At 43.7% G+C, this 15,520-nt stretch overlaps 3 protein-coding genes across 3 annotated transcripts; 2 read left to right on the forward strand and 1 right to left on the reverse strand.

Moving 5' to 3' along the window:
- The first annotated feature begins 2,068 nt into the window (after positions 1-2,068).
- Positions 2,069-5,688, forward strand: LOC127317234 (protein MICROTUBULE BINDING PROTEIN 2C). Its single transcript, XM_051347758.2, has 5 exons — positions 2,069-2,273; positions 2,416-2,484; positions 3,677-4,039; positions 4,651-4,866; positions 5,332-5,688. The coding sequence occupies exons 1-5, from the start codon at positions 2,142-2,144 to the stop codon at positions 5,482-5,484; spliced, it is 933 nt and encodes a 310-aa protein (XP_051203718.1). The 5' UTR covers positions 2,069-2,141; the 3' UTR covers positions 5,485-5,688.
- A 706-nt stretch (positions 5,689-6,394) lies between these two features.
- LOC127317233 (disease resistance protein RGA2-like) lies at positions 6,395-8,102 on the forward strand. Its single transcript, XM_051347757.1, has one exon. It carries the CDS (start codon positions 6,580-6,582, stop codon positions 7,918-7,920), a length of 1,341 nt encoding a protein of 446 aa, XP_051203717.1. The 5' UTR covers positions 6,395-6,579; the 3' UTR covers positions 7,921-8,102.
- An 827-nt stretch (positions 8,103-8,929) lies between these two features.
- LOC127317232 (uncharacterized) lies at positions 8,930-10,118 on the reverse strand. Its single transcript, XM_051347756.2, has 2 exons — positions 9,846-10,118; positions 8,930-9,709 (listed from the first exon to the last, which is right to left on the reverse strand). The coding sequence occupies exons 1-2, from the start codon at positions 9,855-9,857 to the stop codon at positions 9,140-9,142; spliced, it is 582 nt and encodes a 193-aa protein (XP_051203716.1). The 5' UTR covers positions 9,858-10,118; the 3' UTR covers positions 8,930-9,139.
- Positions 10,119-15,520: the final 5,402 nt, after the last annotated feature.

Here is a 15,520-nt window from a genome sequence, read left to right on the forward strand (position 1 = left end):
CCTTGAAAGTCTCGTGGCCAACTTCGACCCCTCTCCTCCAGTGTCCTCGCTTGCCGGAGTGGGTATGGGAGAGGAGGGATGCCCCCTCCTATATATAGTAGTGGTAGGTTACTTTCGTTTTTATTTCCCTTAGTGGGGTTTCGCGCTATGCCGTTGAGGAGAAAGCTGCAGGAGCATGTGAGCGGCTCCTGGTGGCGGGTGGTGGTGTTGTGCAACTCTCTGGTGTTCTGGTGGTTGGAGTTGAAGCGGAAGGTGAGCTGCCACTTCCTCATCCTCTAAATAATCTCAGGGATGGTAGATGTCGGAGGTTGCTGCTGCTCTTGGTCGCGAAGGAGCGAGACCGACAGATATGCAGTTTCTGAGGTCTATCTCGAAGCTTCTATTGGCGAATATCATTATTGCAGCGACAGTGCAGCGCTGGTATTCTTGGCCGAGGGGGGACCCTCACACCTCAAATATGTGTTTTCCGATAGCCTCTCTTCCTCCAGTGGAGGATCTACTGTCTTAGCATGGTGCCCAACGCTGGCTATGTCCCAAGTGGTTTCCTCCTCGGTGGTTTGGTTGACGGACGTTGCTTCGAGGCTCGGCGGCGGCGACCGTGGAAAATGACTAGGGCCTACTCGCATTTTGCGTTTTCTTCGGAGGTCCTTTTTAGAATTTGTGAGGACCATTTTGCATTTTCTTTCTTCTTTCAGGGTTCTCTTTGTAATTGTTTCCCACTGCAACGAATGAACCTTCTAGGTTTGAAAGGATCGTATGCCGCACCTAGGGGGGGTGATTAGGTGCTACCCAATTTTTAGTTCTTTTTCAATTTAGGCTTGACACAAAGGTAAATTCTCTAGATATGCAACTATGTGAATTTACCTATACGACAAGATACACAACTAAACAAGATATATCTAGGCAAGATAGAATAGAGCTAATAAGGGTAGAGGTAACCAAGAGTGGAGCACGCGGAGACACAGAGATGATTCTCGTAGTTCCTTCCTTTTGAGGGGAAGTACGTCTACGTTTGGATGGGTGTGGTCGCCACGAAGGCCAGACCAACGCCACAAAGGCCTCACTTAGATCTCCTGTGAGAAACGCCACAAAGGCCTAGCCCACTTCCACTAAGGGATTTCCTCGAGGCGGAAATCGGGCCTTTACAAAGTTCTTAGGGCACACATCCACAACCGAATTGGAGGCTCCAAATATATGTAACAACACAACAACAATAACAAGAACAAATCAACCATAAACAAGTAGGGTTTTCAAATGGAACACTAGCAAAGGGGCCCTCAATCAAATGAGGGGAATGTAAATCGCTTCGGTGAAGATGTAGATCGGGGTCTTCTCCTTCGATTCTCCAAAGATCAAGAGTTTTGGATGGTTGGAGGAGGTGATCTAGTGAATCTTGTATTTCTTGGTGTGGCTCTAATGGAGGATGAACTTGAGCAAGAATGAGCAGCTTGAGGTGGAGGAAGAAGGGGGTATTTATACCCCTCTCAAAATCGAACCGTTGCAGGAATTTTGGGGGTGGATAATCCAGCCAGCCTAAGTAAGGCCGGATTATCCGCCCCCGAATTATCCGGGCCGTCCCTTAAAAGTCCTTAGCCGTTTTCCAGGGGCCGGATATTTTGCAAATATCTAGCCTCGGATTATCTAGCCTGTGATAATTTTCCTGCTTCCTTTTCTCTTGTTTCTCAACACAAATTCAACCACAATAATTTCTGCACATTAATGTATCGCATATATTGTCATCAAACATACAAAACTATAATCCGAGAGATGTTCTTTCAAAGTTCTTCCAACCTATCCCCTGTTAAAATAAAGAAAACAATGACCACATTTGGTTTGTAGATCCATAAACCATCATTGGAGTAATCTCATGAAGTTCACACGTGCATAAACCACCCAACAATGATCATTAGCCAAAGAGAGTGGCATCCTCCCATCTTTGCTTTGGTCCCTGTCCCTTTGCCAAAAGCAGCCGTTTTCCAGCCAGGCTCGTAAAATGCGGCTCGGTCGGAAGCGAAGACACCGACCGACGACGGAACCCGGGCTTAAACCACCCTACACCCCTATTCTATTCCCAGCCGTTTCTTTTCCCATTCCCAAATTCCGCAACCATTTCCAGGGATTCGGTTTGAAAAGAGAGAAAAATGCTCGACAGATCCCTCAGGCCGCCGGCGGAGGCCGGCCCCGGCGAAGCCGGCGGCGAGGGCCGCGGCAACGTGGATCGGGTCCTCTTCAAGGACCTCGTCGAGATGGTGCCCCTCGTCGAGTCCCTCATGGTGAGTGCTTTCCTTCCTCCCTGCGCCCGCCGGCGCAGATCTCGCCGGAGCCCGGGGTGGCTCGCGAGGCTCTTGCTTGCTCGCGGGCGGGGCTCGTGAGGTTCTTTTATCGATTTGGTGAGATTCGTTTATTCGGATGCAGGACCGGAGGACGAACCCGTCCTACTCGCGGCGCGCCTCGCTCGTGTATACGCCGGCGCCGGCCAAGAAGGTGACAAGCTCCTTTCTTTGCTTTGGCTCCTTGCGTCTTGGATTCATGGATTTGTCCCTTTAACTGTGGTACTAGCAGTTTCTGCCTTTCTGGTGCTTGAGCTTGACTCTACACTTTTCTGAATTGTCACCTCTAGTGGTTCAGACGTCTGTAGTACGGCTGATTGAAGATGCAAGAAAGTTCAGATTAGGCATGTTTCGTTGTCGGTCTGTCAATCTAAGAAGCCCCAGATCTTGCAAGTTAACCTGAGGCTTTTTCGTGGCCTTGTTGAGGTGGAATGCCATACACATCAACATTGTTTGCTTGTAACAAGAAACTTTTATGAATTAATAACTGTCAAAGAAAAAACTGTCACCGGTTTCTGTAGTTATTAACCTAAGATGGATGATTGTTTCCTGCTGGGTGCAGTGTTTGAGCCTTTTAATGTACTTATTTTTCTTCTGAACTGTGATCTGAGAGTTGTTCAAATGCCGTTGTTCCATGGAGAGGTTATATGCAAGAAGGTTCAGATTTTTACAGCCACTTCATCTTGCAACATTGTTTGCTCAGAACAAGAAACTTCTATGAGTTAACTGTCAAAGAAAAAACTGTCACCAGTTTCCATAATACTTATTGAACCTAAGATGGATGATTTTTTCCTGCAGGGTGCCAGTGTTTGAGCCTTTTAATGTACTTACTTTTCTTGTGAACTCTGATCTGAGAGTTGTTCAAATGCCCGTTGTTCCATGGAGAGGTTATGCAAGGAAGTTCAGAATAGACAGTTTTGTTGTCACAGTATGGATTTCAATGCTACTAGATCTTGCAGGATTATCATGCTTTGTTGAGATGGAATGGCATACATATCAACATTGTTTGCTCAGAACAGGAAACTTCTATGAGTTAACTGTCAAAGAAAAAACTGTCACCCGTTTCCATAATATTGAACCTAAGATGGATGATTGTCTTCTGAAGGGCCTTTTAATCTCCTTATTTTTTCTGAACTGTTGACAATGGTTCAAATGTCGTGGTTTTGTAGATAGACTACGCATTCCCATAGTATGGATTTCAGAGGTGCTAGATCTTGAAAGTTTTTCGGGTTTTGTTGTTTTCTGTAGCATTGTTGAGATGGAATAGCATAGATAAATCCATTTTGTTTCCCTGAGAACAGCCAACTGTTCATAATGACGAACCTAGGATGGATGGTTTCCTGCAGGTTGCTGATTTGAGAAGCGCAAAGACGTCGCAGAGCGTGTCGGCGAAAAAGCAGAGAGATCTTGGAGGAGATGCAGGAAAGGAGGACAAGCCCGCTTCAAACGGAGAGAACGGCTCGGTTATGCCGATGGCTCTGCCGGGAGCAGAAACCAAACCCAAAGACATCAGTGATATTGGTGCCCTACGTGAGCAGATCGACGAGCTGCAGAAGCAGCTGCTCGAGAAAGAGGAGGCACTGAGATCTGCTGAGAATACCGTGAGCGAGATGAATGCGGTGTATTCGACCATCGATGAGCTCAGGCGCCAAGTTACTGAGAAAGAAGCTTTAATCAAGTATACCAATTCTCAGTTGCACAACGTGAAAGTGAGTTGCTGCCTGCCTGCCTGAGTGCTTATCTATTGGTCTTGCAATTTTTTTTTGTATGCCACACTAGGTGCTAAATGTTAGATTTCTGGCTGTCACTCCATTGGTATGCAAAACATGATGGTTCAAATAAAGCCATGCAAAAATTGCTTTTATCGTAATTACCACATAAATTGGAGAGACTAAGCACGAATATCAGGAAGACCATTAGCAACAACTTTTGTGTTGTAATTTGGAGTGCATAAGCATATTAAGCATTGGTCTGGCACTGAGTTTTACTAGCGAGTTTTTTAAATCTTTGTAGCGCTAGTTTCTACTTACTACTATGCTATGCTGTCCCAAAGATTTTATCCTCATTTTTCTGCAAATTACTGCTAGCGAGCATAGGATTGCACCATGCATTTGCAGAACTCTTGCTTTTAGCATGTAATTGAATTATTCATATACTTTTTCCTCACCAGATGATAATAGCATTGCTCAACCTTGGTAAAATTAATTAAGTGGTCGTTCTGTTCTCTGTGTTCCGTGTATTCAGTGTATGTTTTGAAGTCAAATCAACAAACCATACTATAATATTTCTTTGACATTTTGTTCTGTTATTTCTTCTATAGATTACGCTTGCGGACAAACAAGCATATTTAGAGAAGTTAGAATGGGAGGTCAAGACCTCAAATAAGAAGGTTGAAGATCTTCAAGGGGATATCTCCAATATGGAGTTTGAGATAAGTTCATTGATGTCATTATTCGAGAAAATATCGGAGAATGTTTCAGGTGATGGTTACGATGGTAGCATGCCATCATATGAATTAGAAGCACTTCAGTCAGTGGTGAGTAATCCTTGATTGCTGAGCCTTTACCTTTTGACACAAATCTTCTTGAATTCTTACAAGTATAAGTCTACAAGGCTGATAAACAATGATACTTATTCTCTGTACTCCTATTTTTCTGCGAAATATCTAATTGCGGTAGATGTAGTACTCAAAATAGTTCCTCATGTGCCCTGTAGCTGTGCAAGATCTACAGTACTCCAACCTTTCATTTCTGGCTTCATGTGATATATATGTAAGATTTAGGTTTTAGAATAGAAAAAATTAGGATACAACATAAATACATAATCAGGTTAACACTGTTGGTAGATATGTGAATTGTGTGACTTCTGTCCCAAATGCCCCGTTATGCGATTAATGTGGAAGCTCCTACAAAAACTTTGACAAAACAAAATTTCTTAGATGTTGTGCTTGAATATTTACCCTCGGACTCTTGGGACTAACCATCACACGTCGCTCTGCCAGAGTGAAATTGACAAGATTGAGGTGGACAAGATAGAGCAGGAAAGGGTTACATATGCCGAAGCTCTCGCTGCTGCTAGGGAGAACCCTAATGAGGAACACTTGAGTTCTGTTGCTGAGGCACGGTCAAGGCTTCAGGTCCTTGTTGTACAATAGTGCAGTGCACGGGGTGCCAGTTGTAGTGTATGTACGGTAATATGCACGGGGTGCCAATTGTAGTGTATGTACTGTAATGTTGATTCTCTGATGTAATTATGAGTGGGGTTGAGCTGGTCAGTTTGTCTGACCGGTGTAAGGATATTTGATCAAGCAGTTGTAACTGGACAGATACTTAGTTTGGGAATCATGTTTAGCAGGTTCTGAGCTCTCCATTTTTGATTGGAGGAAAACTCTAGGTGTTTTTTTTTTAGGAACTCTAGGTGTTCTTTTGATGATTAGATTTGAGCAGTTTCGCAGTCTGAAATGATGTTAATGTTTTAATTGTTTGTAGGTTTGGTCGAATGTACTTGTTACGATCTCTAGCTGTATAACATCTGTCCCAGTCTCGCCTGCCAAGAAAGTTCAGAAGAAGCCAGTCTATCGGTTCACATAGGCACCAACTTTATCAATTTTCGAGAAAAATCATGCCCTGGAGCTGTCCAGATCATTTTGCTTGGAACTGAATTGTTCAAACCAGGCGCTCGATGCTAGTGGGTGGGTCTCCTCTTCTGCGACTTCTCTCTGGCCACAATTGCCGAAGAAAAGTATTGATCATGATTCTGATTCAGACCTCAATGGCCAGGATGCAAACCCAACACTTGTCTGCTCCTTTTGCTTTGCAAGTAGTCTTTCAGTGGCTAGAACGTTTGACTATTAGTGCCTTTATATGATATCATATATAATAACTCCAAAAGATAAACGTATCCTCGCTTCCCACTCGGACGGCGCTTGACCCGTACAATAGACCGTAGTCGCATAACGATTACTGTCAGACTAGGATCTTCTTGGCAAACGCCAAACAGTGATTTTAATCCAAAATAATTATAAATACATGTAGTAGCATCATGCTACTGTTTACCAGGACAGGACCAGAGACTTTTGCTTTGAATTATGTACGAAGAAACCGGCAGAGACTGAATTAAAACTATATATTGGATGAAGATTTGTGTCCATGCGCCTAACTTTGGAAAACCAAGACCATTTCCTCATACACAAGAAAAAACTCTCCTCCCCTCTCCCCTCCTCTCAACAACTACCTCTTAAGATTTTGAGATGGATCTTGCGATATCTGCCGTGACAGGTGATCTCGCTGGTCGATTCATCTCTTTTCTCATGAACAAATGTTGTGATCATCTATGCTCGGAGGAGAAGCTGGAGAGGCTGCAGCAGCTGCTGCTGCGAGTCCACACGGTCATCGAGGAGGCAGACGGACGGTACATCACCAACTCTTTTATGCTCGTTCAGTTGAAGATGATATCGGCAGCCATGTACCAAGGGTACCATGTGTTGGACAACATCAGGTACAGGCAGCATAAGGACTCTAAGGAACTGGTGAGCGACTCATTTGCCTTATCTGTTTATGTTCCTCTCAAACGTTCTCGCACTGCAACCGGTACTAGTTCTTCAACAAACAAGGCCTTCAACTCGGATTTGCAAAGTGCAATTCAAAATCTAGAAGCTGTCGTCGCTAACATAGTGGAGTTTGTGGTGCTTTTGGGAGGATGCGAGCGCATGTGCCGTAGACCCTATGACGCCTATCTCCGCATCGAAAACTTCATGTTTGGCCGGCACGTCGAGAAGCAGAAGATCATTGGCTTCTTGCTGCGACATGACGTTCCTGGTCCTCTGGCAGTCCTACCGATCACCGGTGGACGTGGATTTGGGAAGAAAACTATTGTTGCACATGCCTGCGACGATGAGCGGGTGCGTACTCACTTCGCTAGTATCTTGCATCTGAAAGGAGATGGTCTTTCCAGAATAACAGACCATGAACGGCTGCCAGGGAGGACATTGGTAGTTGTCGAGTTTGTTTCTGATGTAGATGGTGATGACTGGACTGAATTCTACTCATCTGTTATGAGCATGGGCAGAGGAAGCAAGGTGATAGTATTCGGCCGAGATGAAGAATTGAGTAAATTTGGAACCGTCAAGCCAATTTCTGTGAACCGCCTACCGTTTGAGGAGTACAGGTACCTGTTCAAGACCCTCGCATTTGGAAGCGCAGATCCTATAGACCATCCGCGATTAGCTACGATAGTGGAAGAGTTTGCAATTTTGTTGGGAGGATCACTCGTTTCAGCAAACTTGATTGCACATGCAATGAGAAAGAATCCAAGTGCCCATTTCTGGCTTTGCAAATTGAACAGGGTCAGAATGACAGTCAAGCTGAACATGTCCAGATCAGGTGTCCATCCAAATGAGCTTCTCGATCGAGGCCGTCCAGTGCACCTCAGCAACGATCACTACCTTTTGTCTCCCAGTGCTCCATCGTGCCTTATACCCTCTGCTAGCGGTCCGGGCAATGTTTCAGGAAAGAATGTGCCTAAAGTGATATTTGGGGAAGAAGCAGGCCATATTGTTCCACCGAAAGGAGACTTTGAGCTAATTTCATAGGAGTCAAGGTTACCACCTTACACTTCTTTTGTTCACTTGGTTCAGTATGTTCCAAGTTGTGTCGGTGCTAAGCCTGAAACATCCTGGTCAGGGAAGAAGCGCCTGCATAGATTCATGGCACATATGTCTTTGTAGTTATCATTTTTAGACCTTATGGGTTATGATATGCTAATATTGCTATATATTGTATATTGTTGTGCCTGTCGGCAATTAAAAACGCCTCCCGCAAGCAACATGGTCCCGCCTAATCAGAAATGGCATTTCAAATGTACAAAAAGACCCTGAAACTTTTAACACATGTACTAGTCCATATCCCATGCTCAAACATAAATTTCCAGAACAAAAAGACATTTTTTCCGACCCGTGTAAAAAAATCTGGAGGGTTAAAAAAATTCTTAATGTTTTAATTTTTTGATAAGTTAGGTAGAATGCCCATATAAAATTGCCTATTTGTTTCAGGATATTAAGTGACGATGCACTTTTCTTTTCTGTTTCACTCTCGTATTTCCGCAATCATATGCCCTTTTCCTGGCATCATTTAATTCAAAACACTGGAGTTAGAGTTATCATCAAATGGACCAAATGTACTGATTTCCAGAGAACCAGGCCCTGAAGCTGCCCATATCATTTCGCTCTATTCAGCAAAACCGTTTTGCTTGCAACAGAATGGCAGAAGCCAGGCCATCGATGCTAGTGGGTGGGTCTCCTCCTATTTCCCAACTTCTCTCTGACCATGATCTTTTTTGGGCAAGTACCAGAATATGTATTGATAGTGAAGAAACAATACACGGTAACATTGAATAGAACTCTGCATTTGTCTTCAGAAGTGACATACACTCAGCTGCTACAACTCTGTCCAATGTAGTCACTGATCTCTTGCTTTGGCTGTATCGTTTTAAGGACCAAACTCAAAAGGAGGCCGCCCTGCGCTGGCGTGACCACTTCTCCGCATGTATCTCTGAAACTTGATTATACGATAGTGTAAAGAAAAACATTGAGTAGAACAATGTGAGGTTTTCATTTTAATATTGCGGGACGAAAGCCTATTTCGAGGAGAACACTGAGAGGGCAAAATCCTCCCAGATTTTCATCTCATGGGCAAGTACTCTTGCAATAATCTGAAGAATATCAATTCCACATCTGCATAAAAAATGACGAAGCCTGAAACGTTTTTTAAAGAGAAAAATTCTCTGAACTACTCCTAAATACAATCCCCATTTCATGTGCTTTGGAGAATAGCTCTCTGTGCTTGTTTCACGAGAGCAGGGAGAGATTTGACCGGCTTAGTTACCTCACGGTCATCGCCAGCAAAAAGCATGCAGTTATCAAGATCAGACAATGTCTTGGCAGCCTCGGACAATACTTTCTCGAAACTATGCCGGTTGAATTCCATGACACAACTGGGCTTGAGCTTAGCAATTCTTATTACCACATGGCAGGAAAGTTTCACAATTCTTAAGCAGTCAGGCTCGATGTCTTGGTTTATTTCTATAATCTCCTTAAGCTTCATCGCCAAGGCTGCATCATCAGGGGCGTCACGAGCAAAATCATCTTTACTGACATCATATTTGGTGCATATCACCACTATAACGGATAGCATGGCTGCAGTCAGCTTTCTTTCCCCGGATTGTTCTTCCGTCTCCTGGGTGGATAGCCGTATGCTGTCAGCATCTTGTGTTGGTGGCTGGCATTGGGCCACAGTTTCTGCAGAAGAACCATTAGTTGCAACACACGGTGTCATTGCAGCTGCTGGTGTTTCAGGTTTTGTAGATAACAGTTTATGGAGTACCTGCAGGACCATTTTATGGAACGGAGGGAGTACACAAGAAAATGAGTTCTATAATACAGACAAGAGACGTACACACAATGCCATATGCGGAAACATGAATAAGATTAAGCGGAAGCATCCTTCGGGAGAGATATACCTTTATCAACATGTTGGACGCGCACGTGTCTTCCCTGCGAGGTAGATCATTAGCATTGCCATGCCCATTTTCTGCTGAATTGATTAAGACATCTGTGGTGCTAATGGCACCAAGAATGCCAAGCAATCTAGCCAGTGCTTCCCCTGCTTTTCTCGTGAGCCTCTTGCGTTTCAGTCTGTCTACTGCACCACTGCCGTCCTCATCCTCAAACAAGATGTGTAGCAGAATCTGTATGAAGTGAACTCCTCCATGATGCTTGTAGCTGTACCAAACTCATCAAATGGTTGTTGTCTAAACGAGTCTTCCAATGCTAGCTCCGTGAGAATCTCCAAGGATTGTTCACGCAGTTCTTTGGCACCTTTGTTGTCACTCTCGAGAATATCAATCAAATTTCTGACAGCGACTGGGTTACACGAGATCCCGTGGCACAGCTTCGCGGCTTCATCTCCAGGACTGGTAATTAGTCTTCTCATCACTGTGAGAGACCGGCTTAGCATTTCAACCCATGTCCGGTCATATGCATTGTTGCCGAAATCCTGGTGGGTTGTTATCGATGACGTGATCTTAGAGAGCAGCCTTGGGTGGTTGCATATCGCCGTACAATTGTCTTGGTCCTGCGTGAGCCTCTCCAGAATCAGCAACCCTTGAGAGATCAGCTCTTTGGTTCCTTTCGACACAAAGGTGTGTCCATGTCTAAAGTCTGGTTCTTTATCGAACAGTATATCTATCACTCGACCGTACCACGGAACTTTCCGCTCCAATTGCTGTTGCTGATGGTCAGTTTGCTCGGGAATTGCCAATGATAAGTGGACACCTCCTAGATCCGAAGCTTGTGATGCCACACTGCTGGATTTTAAGTCCAGAGTTTGCTCTATACTTGCTTCAAGTAAGGAACATACGCATCGTAGCGTGCCCGGGAACTGCGTTGTGAGAAGATCTTCGTAGGGGCTGGAAGATAGTAGCTCTTTGCGTACAAGTATGCCCTGTTCCACGAAAGTGTCTAGCACCCTGGCTCCTGAAAGACGGTCATCCAGAGACGCAGACTCCAGCAGCACAACAGCGTATGTGATCAAGTTCCAGCCCCGTGGCAGAGGTTCTTCCTTATTACAGCTGATTTGGGTGTCTGCTTCATATCTCCTAACTAGTTTGGGACCCCAGCCTGCGAATCCACATTCATCGCTCACCGGCGTACACAGATCTTGGCTGCCGAGTACTGCCCAGTAAATTCTGAAAGCTGTCTGGATCAGAACAAGAGCGTAGAAGATGTCCAGCGCCGCCTCCAGTTTGGCTTTGTTGGCAGCGTCCCCACCTGCGTCGCCGTAATCCCGTTGTACTAGCCGCGCCACCGAGATCCCGAAGCACACATATGTCGACAACCCAACGACGATCGCGACACATAACATCAAAATATACTTGGCCGCCACCAGCGCGGATATCATAGGCGTCCTGCTGCGGTCTTCTCGTGCATTGCGCGCGCGCATTGCACACAATATTTCTGCCTCTGCTACGTAAATGTCAGCATTCTTGATGTCCAGAAGTGTTGTCACCCTGTTTTCGATCTGGTCATATTAGCGAGGAACAAGATTATATGTTGATGCTAATATTGTGCAAATCGTAGGCATATTGAAGAATTGGAGCCACATACATACAGTGGCGGAGCCACACTATGGCTGTGTAGTCATATGACTACACAGTTTTCCACTTACATAGGCATAAATAATGTAGAATTTTTTTAAAAAAACATATAAATACATGTATTTAACTACACAACTTTAAACTGACTACACAAGGTTAATATCTTGGCTCCGCCACTGCATACATATGTCCATACATAACAAGAACAATGACATCATCAAGATTTCGTTGTAAAATCAACAATTCAGAATATCTTAACCACCCTAAATAAGGAAACCATGCTAATCCTCAAACCTCGAATCGGATTTACAACCTGTTTTCACTATGTGCTTCGTCATGACGAGATTATGGATATACTAAATGTCATTTGCCAGCGTATTGATTTTGAAATTATCATGTGGTAATTTGTGCCAAAAATAGGTTGACCACATTCTTTATTTGCTGAAAAAACATACCAATCTTTACAAGAATCCGTCGCCGATACAAAGCCAAAGGTAAGAATGGACTGAGATTAGTGCAAGCTGTGTTTATGTCATCAATTTGTCTATTATTTGTGTTGACTTGGAAATACTAGTTGCCCCATAAACCTAGATATTTTTTCTTTGCATCTCATGTTATCATTGAAAATGCATGACATGTTGCATGTGAGGAGTTTTTTTTTTTTTTTTTTTTGCATGGCTTCGCTCAACGGACCAAAAGAACGAGCTGATTTTCCTAGTTGTCAACTTTAGCCTGCAAGCAGGACGAACACCGGGTGACAATTTCCCACCCGATCTTGCCTTCCCGAATTAATCAGGCTAAGAGCATTGATACGTCCAAAACGTATCTACTTTCCCGAACACTTTTGCTATTGTTTTGCCTCTAATTTGTGTGTTTTGGATGCAACTAACACGGACTAACGCTGTTTTCAGCAGAACTGCTCTGGTGTCTCGTTTTTGTGCAGAAATCCAACTTTCGGGAAAAACCTCGGAATTTATGCAGAAGGCCCTATTTTCCCAGGAAACTAACGGAGCCAGAAGGGCAATTGAAGTGGAGGCCCGAGGGCCCCACACCATAGGGCGGCGCGGCCCAGGGGGGGCCGCGCGGCCCTGTGGTGTGGCCCCCTCGGCCGGCCTCCGACGCCCTCCTTCGGACTATTTATCGGCCTCGACCTAAAAACGCACGGGGAGAAGTCGAAGTCGCCAGAAACACTCCAGAACGCCGCCACATCGCGAAACTACGTCGCGGGAGCCAGAAGTCTCCGTTCTGGCACTCCGCCGGGACGGGGAATTGGAGGAGATCATCGCCGCCATCACCGCCAACACCTCTACATCAACCAGCCATGTTTCCCCCATCCATGTGTGAGTAATTCCCCCGCTGTAGGCCGAAGGGGATGGTAGGGATTGGATGAGATTGGTCATGTAATAGCATAAGATTGTTAGGGCATAGTGCCTAGTGTCCGTAGTTGGTACTTTGATGATATTGTTGCAACTTGTTATGCTTAATGCTTGTCACTAGGGCCCGAGTGCCATGATCTCAGATCTGAACATGTTATTGCTTCATCAAGATATTCATTGTTTATGGTCTTACCTATAAGTTGTATACACATGTCGCTGTCCGGAACCGATGGCCCCGAAGTGACAGAAATCGGGACAACCGGAGGGAATGGTAGCGATGTGAGGATCACATGTGTTCACGGAGTGTTAATGCTTTGCTCCGGTACTCTATTAAAAGGAGTACCTTAATATCCAGTAGTTTCCCTTGATGCCCGGCTGCCACCGGCTGGTAGGACAAAAGATGTTGTGCAAGTTTCTCATTGCGAGCACGCACGACTATATATGGAACACATGCCTATTGATTGCTTTGTACTTGGACACCGTTTTATTATTATCTGCAAATGCCCTGCTATGATTGTTACATGAGTTTCTCTCATCCATGCAACGCCCGTTATCCGTCCCCGTGCCTACAGTATTTTAATCCTGCTGTTTACTAAAATCACTACTGCTGTCTCTGTTACTCTGCTACTGTTATTTCACTACTGCTACTGCTATAAACCTGTTACTACTGATAAACCCTTGCGAGCAAGTCTGTTTCCAGGTGCAACTGAATTGACAACTCCGTTGTTAAGGCTTCCAAGTGTTCTTTGTCTCCCCTTGTGTCGAATCAATAAATTGGGTTTTACTTCCCTCGAAGACTGTTGCGATCCCCTATACTTGTGGGTCATCAAGACTATTTTCTGGCGCCGTTGCCGGGGAGCATAGCTTTATTTGGAAGTTCACTTGGATTAATATTGTTCGCTGCAAATTCTCCATCATGGGTAAACCTCGCGATACTAAGATCGCCATATTACCATCCACTACAAAAAAAGGTACAATTCTGAATACCTCTGCTGCTCTTGATTCACCATCTGTGATTGATAAACTTGTTTCACCGCCACATGCTTCGCATGCGGGTACATCTGCTGAATCTGAACACTCTCATAATATTGATAATGTTTCTGCTGTGCTTGATGATAGTGGTTCATTGGGATCTTTTCTAGATGCTACAATTGCTAGGTCTAGACAAATTGAAAATACTGAAACTCCTAATACTACTACACCTGTTAGTTCACCTGAACTTGATCATTTTAGTGATGATCCTGAGGAAGATTATGTGGAGCTTAATGATGATTTTATTGAAAAATGCAAAGCTACTACTGATGCAAGAAAAATTAAAAAGTTGCTTGCAGAACATGCTGTTAGATATAAACTGTCTCCTGATCCTAAATTTGCCACATCTCCTATAAACATTAGGGATAAAGATTATGATTTTTCTCTTGATCTATCTCATATAGCTATTGTTGAGAAAACACCCTTCTGTGGTACTGAAAAAGAAAGTGCTGTTGAACACATGACTGAGCTATCTACTCTTAGTAGCTTGTTTTCTGATGATGTTAAGATGCGTACTTACTTTGTTGCTAAAATATTTCCATTCTCATTAAAGGATGACGCTAAAACTTGGTATAATAATTTGCCACCTAATTCTATTAAAAGTCCGAAAGAATTGCTTGATGTTTTCTTCCGCAAATACTTTCCTGCTAGTGCTCAACATATTGCTTTGCAGAGAATTTATAATTTTAATCAGGGAGATGAAGAGAAATTGCCTGAGGCTTGGTCGAGATTCTGCTCTCTTATTAGAGCTCGACCTGAGCATGATTTGGAAAAGCATGATTTACTTGATATATTTTATAGTGGACTAACCATTGAGTCTAGGGCATACCTGGATAGTTGTGCTGGTTGTGTTTTCAGGAAAAGAACTCCAGACGACGCTGAAGAATTATTGGCTAAAATAAGCCGGAATCATGATGATTGGACTACGCCTGAACCGACTCCAACTCCAATATTGAAGAAGAGGGGTTTAATTAAATTGAATGATGAAGATATGAGGGAAGCCAAGAAGTCTCTCAAGGAGAAAGGTATTAAATCTGAAGATGTGAAGAATCTACCTCCTATTGAAGATATATGTGAGATAATTCCCCCTTCATCCATGATTGAGGTAAACTCCCTTCAACGCTTTACTAGGGAAGATATTCCGTATTCGAAACCTCCTGCACAATGCTTAGATGAGTTTGATAATTATATTGTTAAGCAAGAAAATTTTAATATGAGAGTAGAGAATCATTTAATGGAAAATTCTCAAGCTATTAGTGAATTGCATGATATTGTGGAGAGAACCTCCAATGATGTTAAGATGCTTGTTAAACATTTTCAAATGATTCAAACTCAAATTGATCAACTCACTAAAGTGCAAAATGACTTGTTAGGGAATAATTCTAAAGAGAAACATGCTTATGAAGTAACAACTAGAGGTGGTGTCTCTACCCAGGATCCTCTATATCCTGAAGGGCATCCCAAAAGAGTTGAACAAGATTCTCAACGCATTGAACCTAGTGCTCATTCTAGGAAGAAAAAGAAGAAGAAACATAAAAATGTTGTAGAATCCTCTAAACCTGTTAATGATCCTAATAGTATTTCTATTTCTGATGCTGAAACTGAAAGTGGTAATGAACATGATAATGATAA

The sequence above is a fragment of the Lolium perenne genome, chromosome 7 (assembly GCF_019359855.2).
Source record: "Lolium perenne isolate Kyuss_39 chromosome 7, Kyuss_2.0, whole genome shotgun sequence".
NCBI lineage: Eukaryota > Viridiplantae > Streptophyta > Magnoliopsida > Poales > Poaceae > Lolium > Lolium perenne.

Bases quoted from the DNA above. Each gene is read 5' to 3' on its own strand.
- LOC127317234 (XM_051347758.2), top strand. From the start codon at position 2,142: ATGCTCGACAGATCCCTCAGGCCGCCGGCGGAGGCCGGCCCCGGCGAA. The intron at 4,040-4,650 runs GTGAGTTGCTGC...TTTCTTCTATAG, and splicing joins CTCAGTTGCACAACGTGAAA to ATTACGCTTGCGGACAAACA. The intron at 4,867-5,331 runs GTGAGTAATCCT...TCGCTCTGCCAG, and splicing joins TAGAAGCACTTCAGTCAGTG to AGTGAAATTGACAAGATTGA.
- LOC127317233 (XM_051347757.1), top strand. From the start codon at position 6,580: ATGGATCTTGCGATATCTGCCGTGACAGGTGATCTCGCTGGTCGATTC.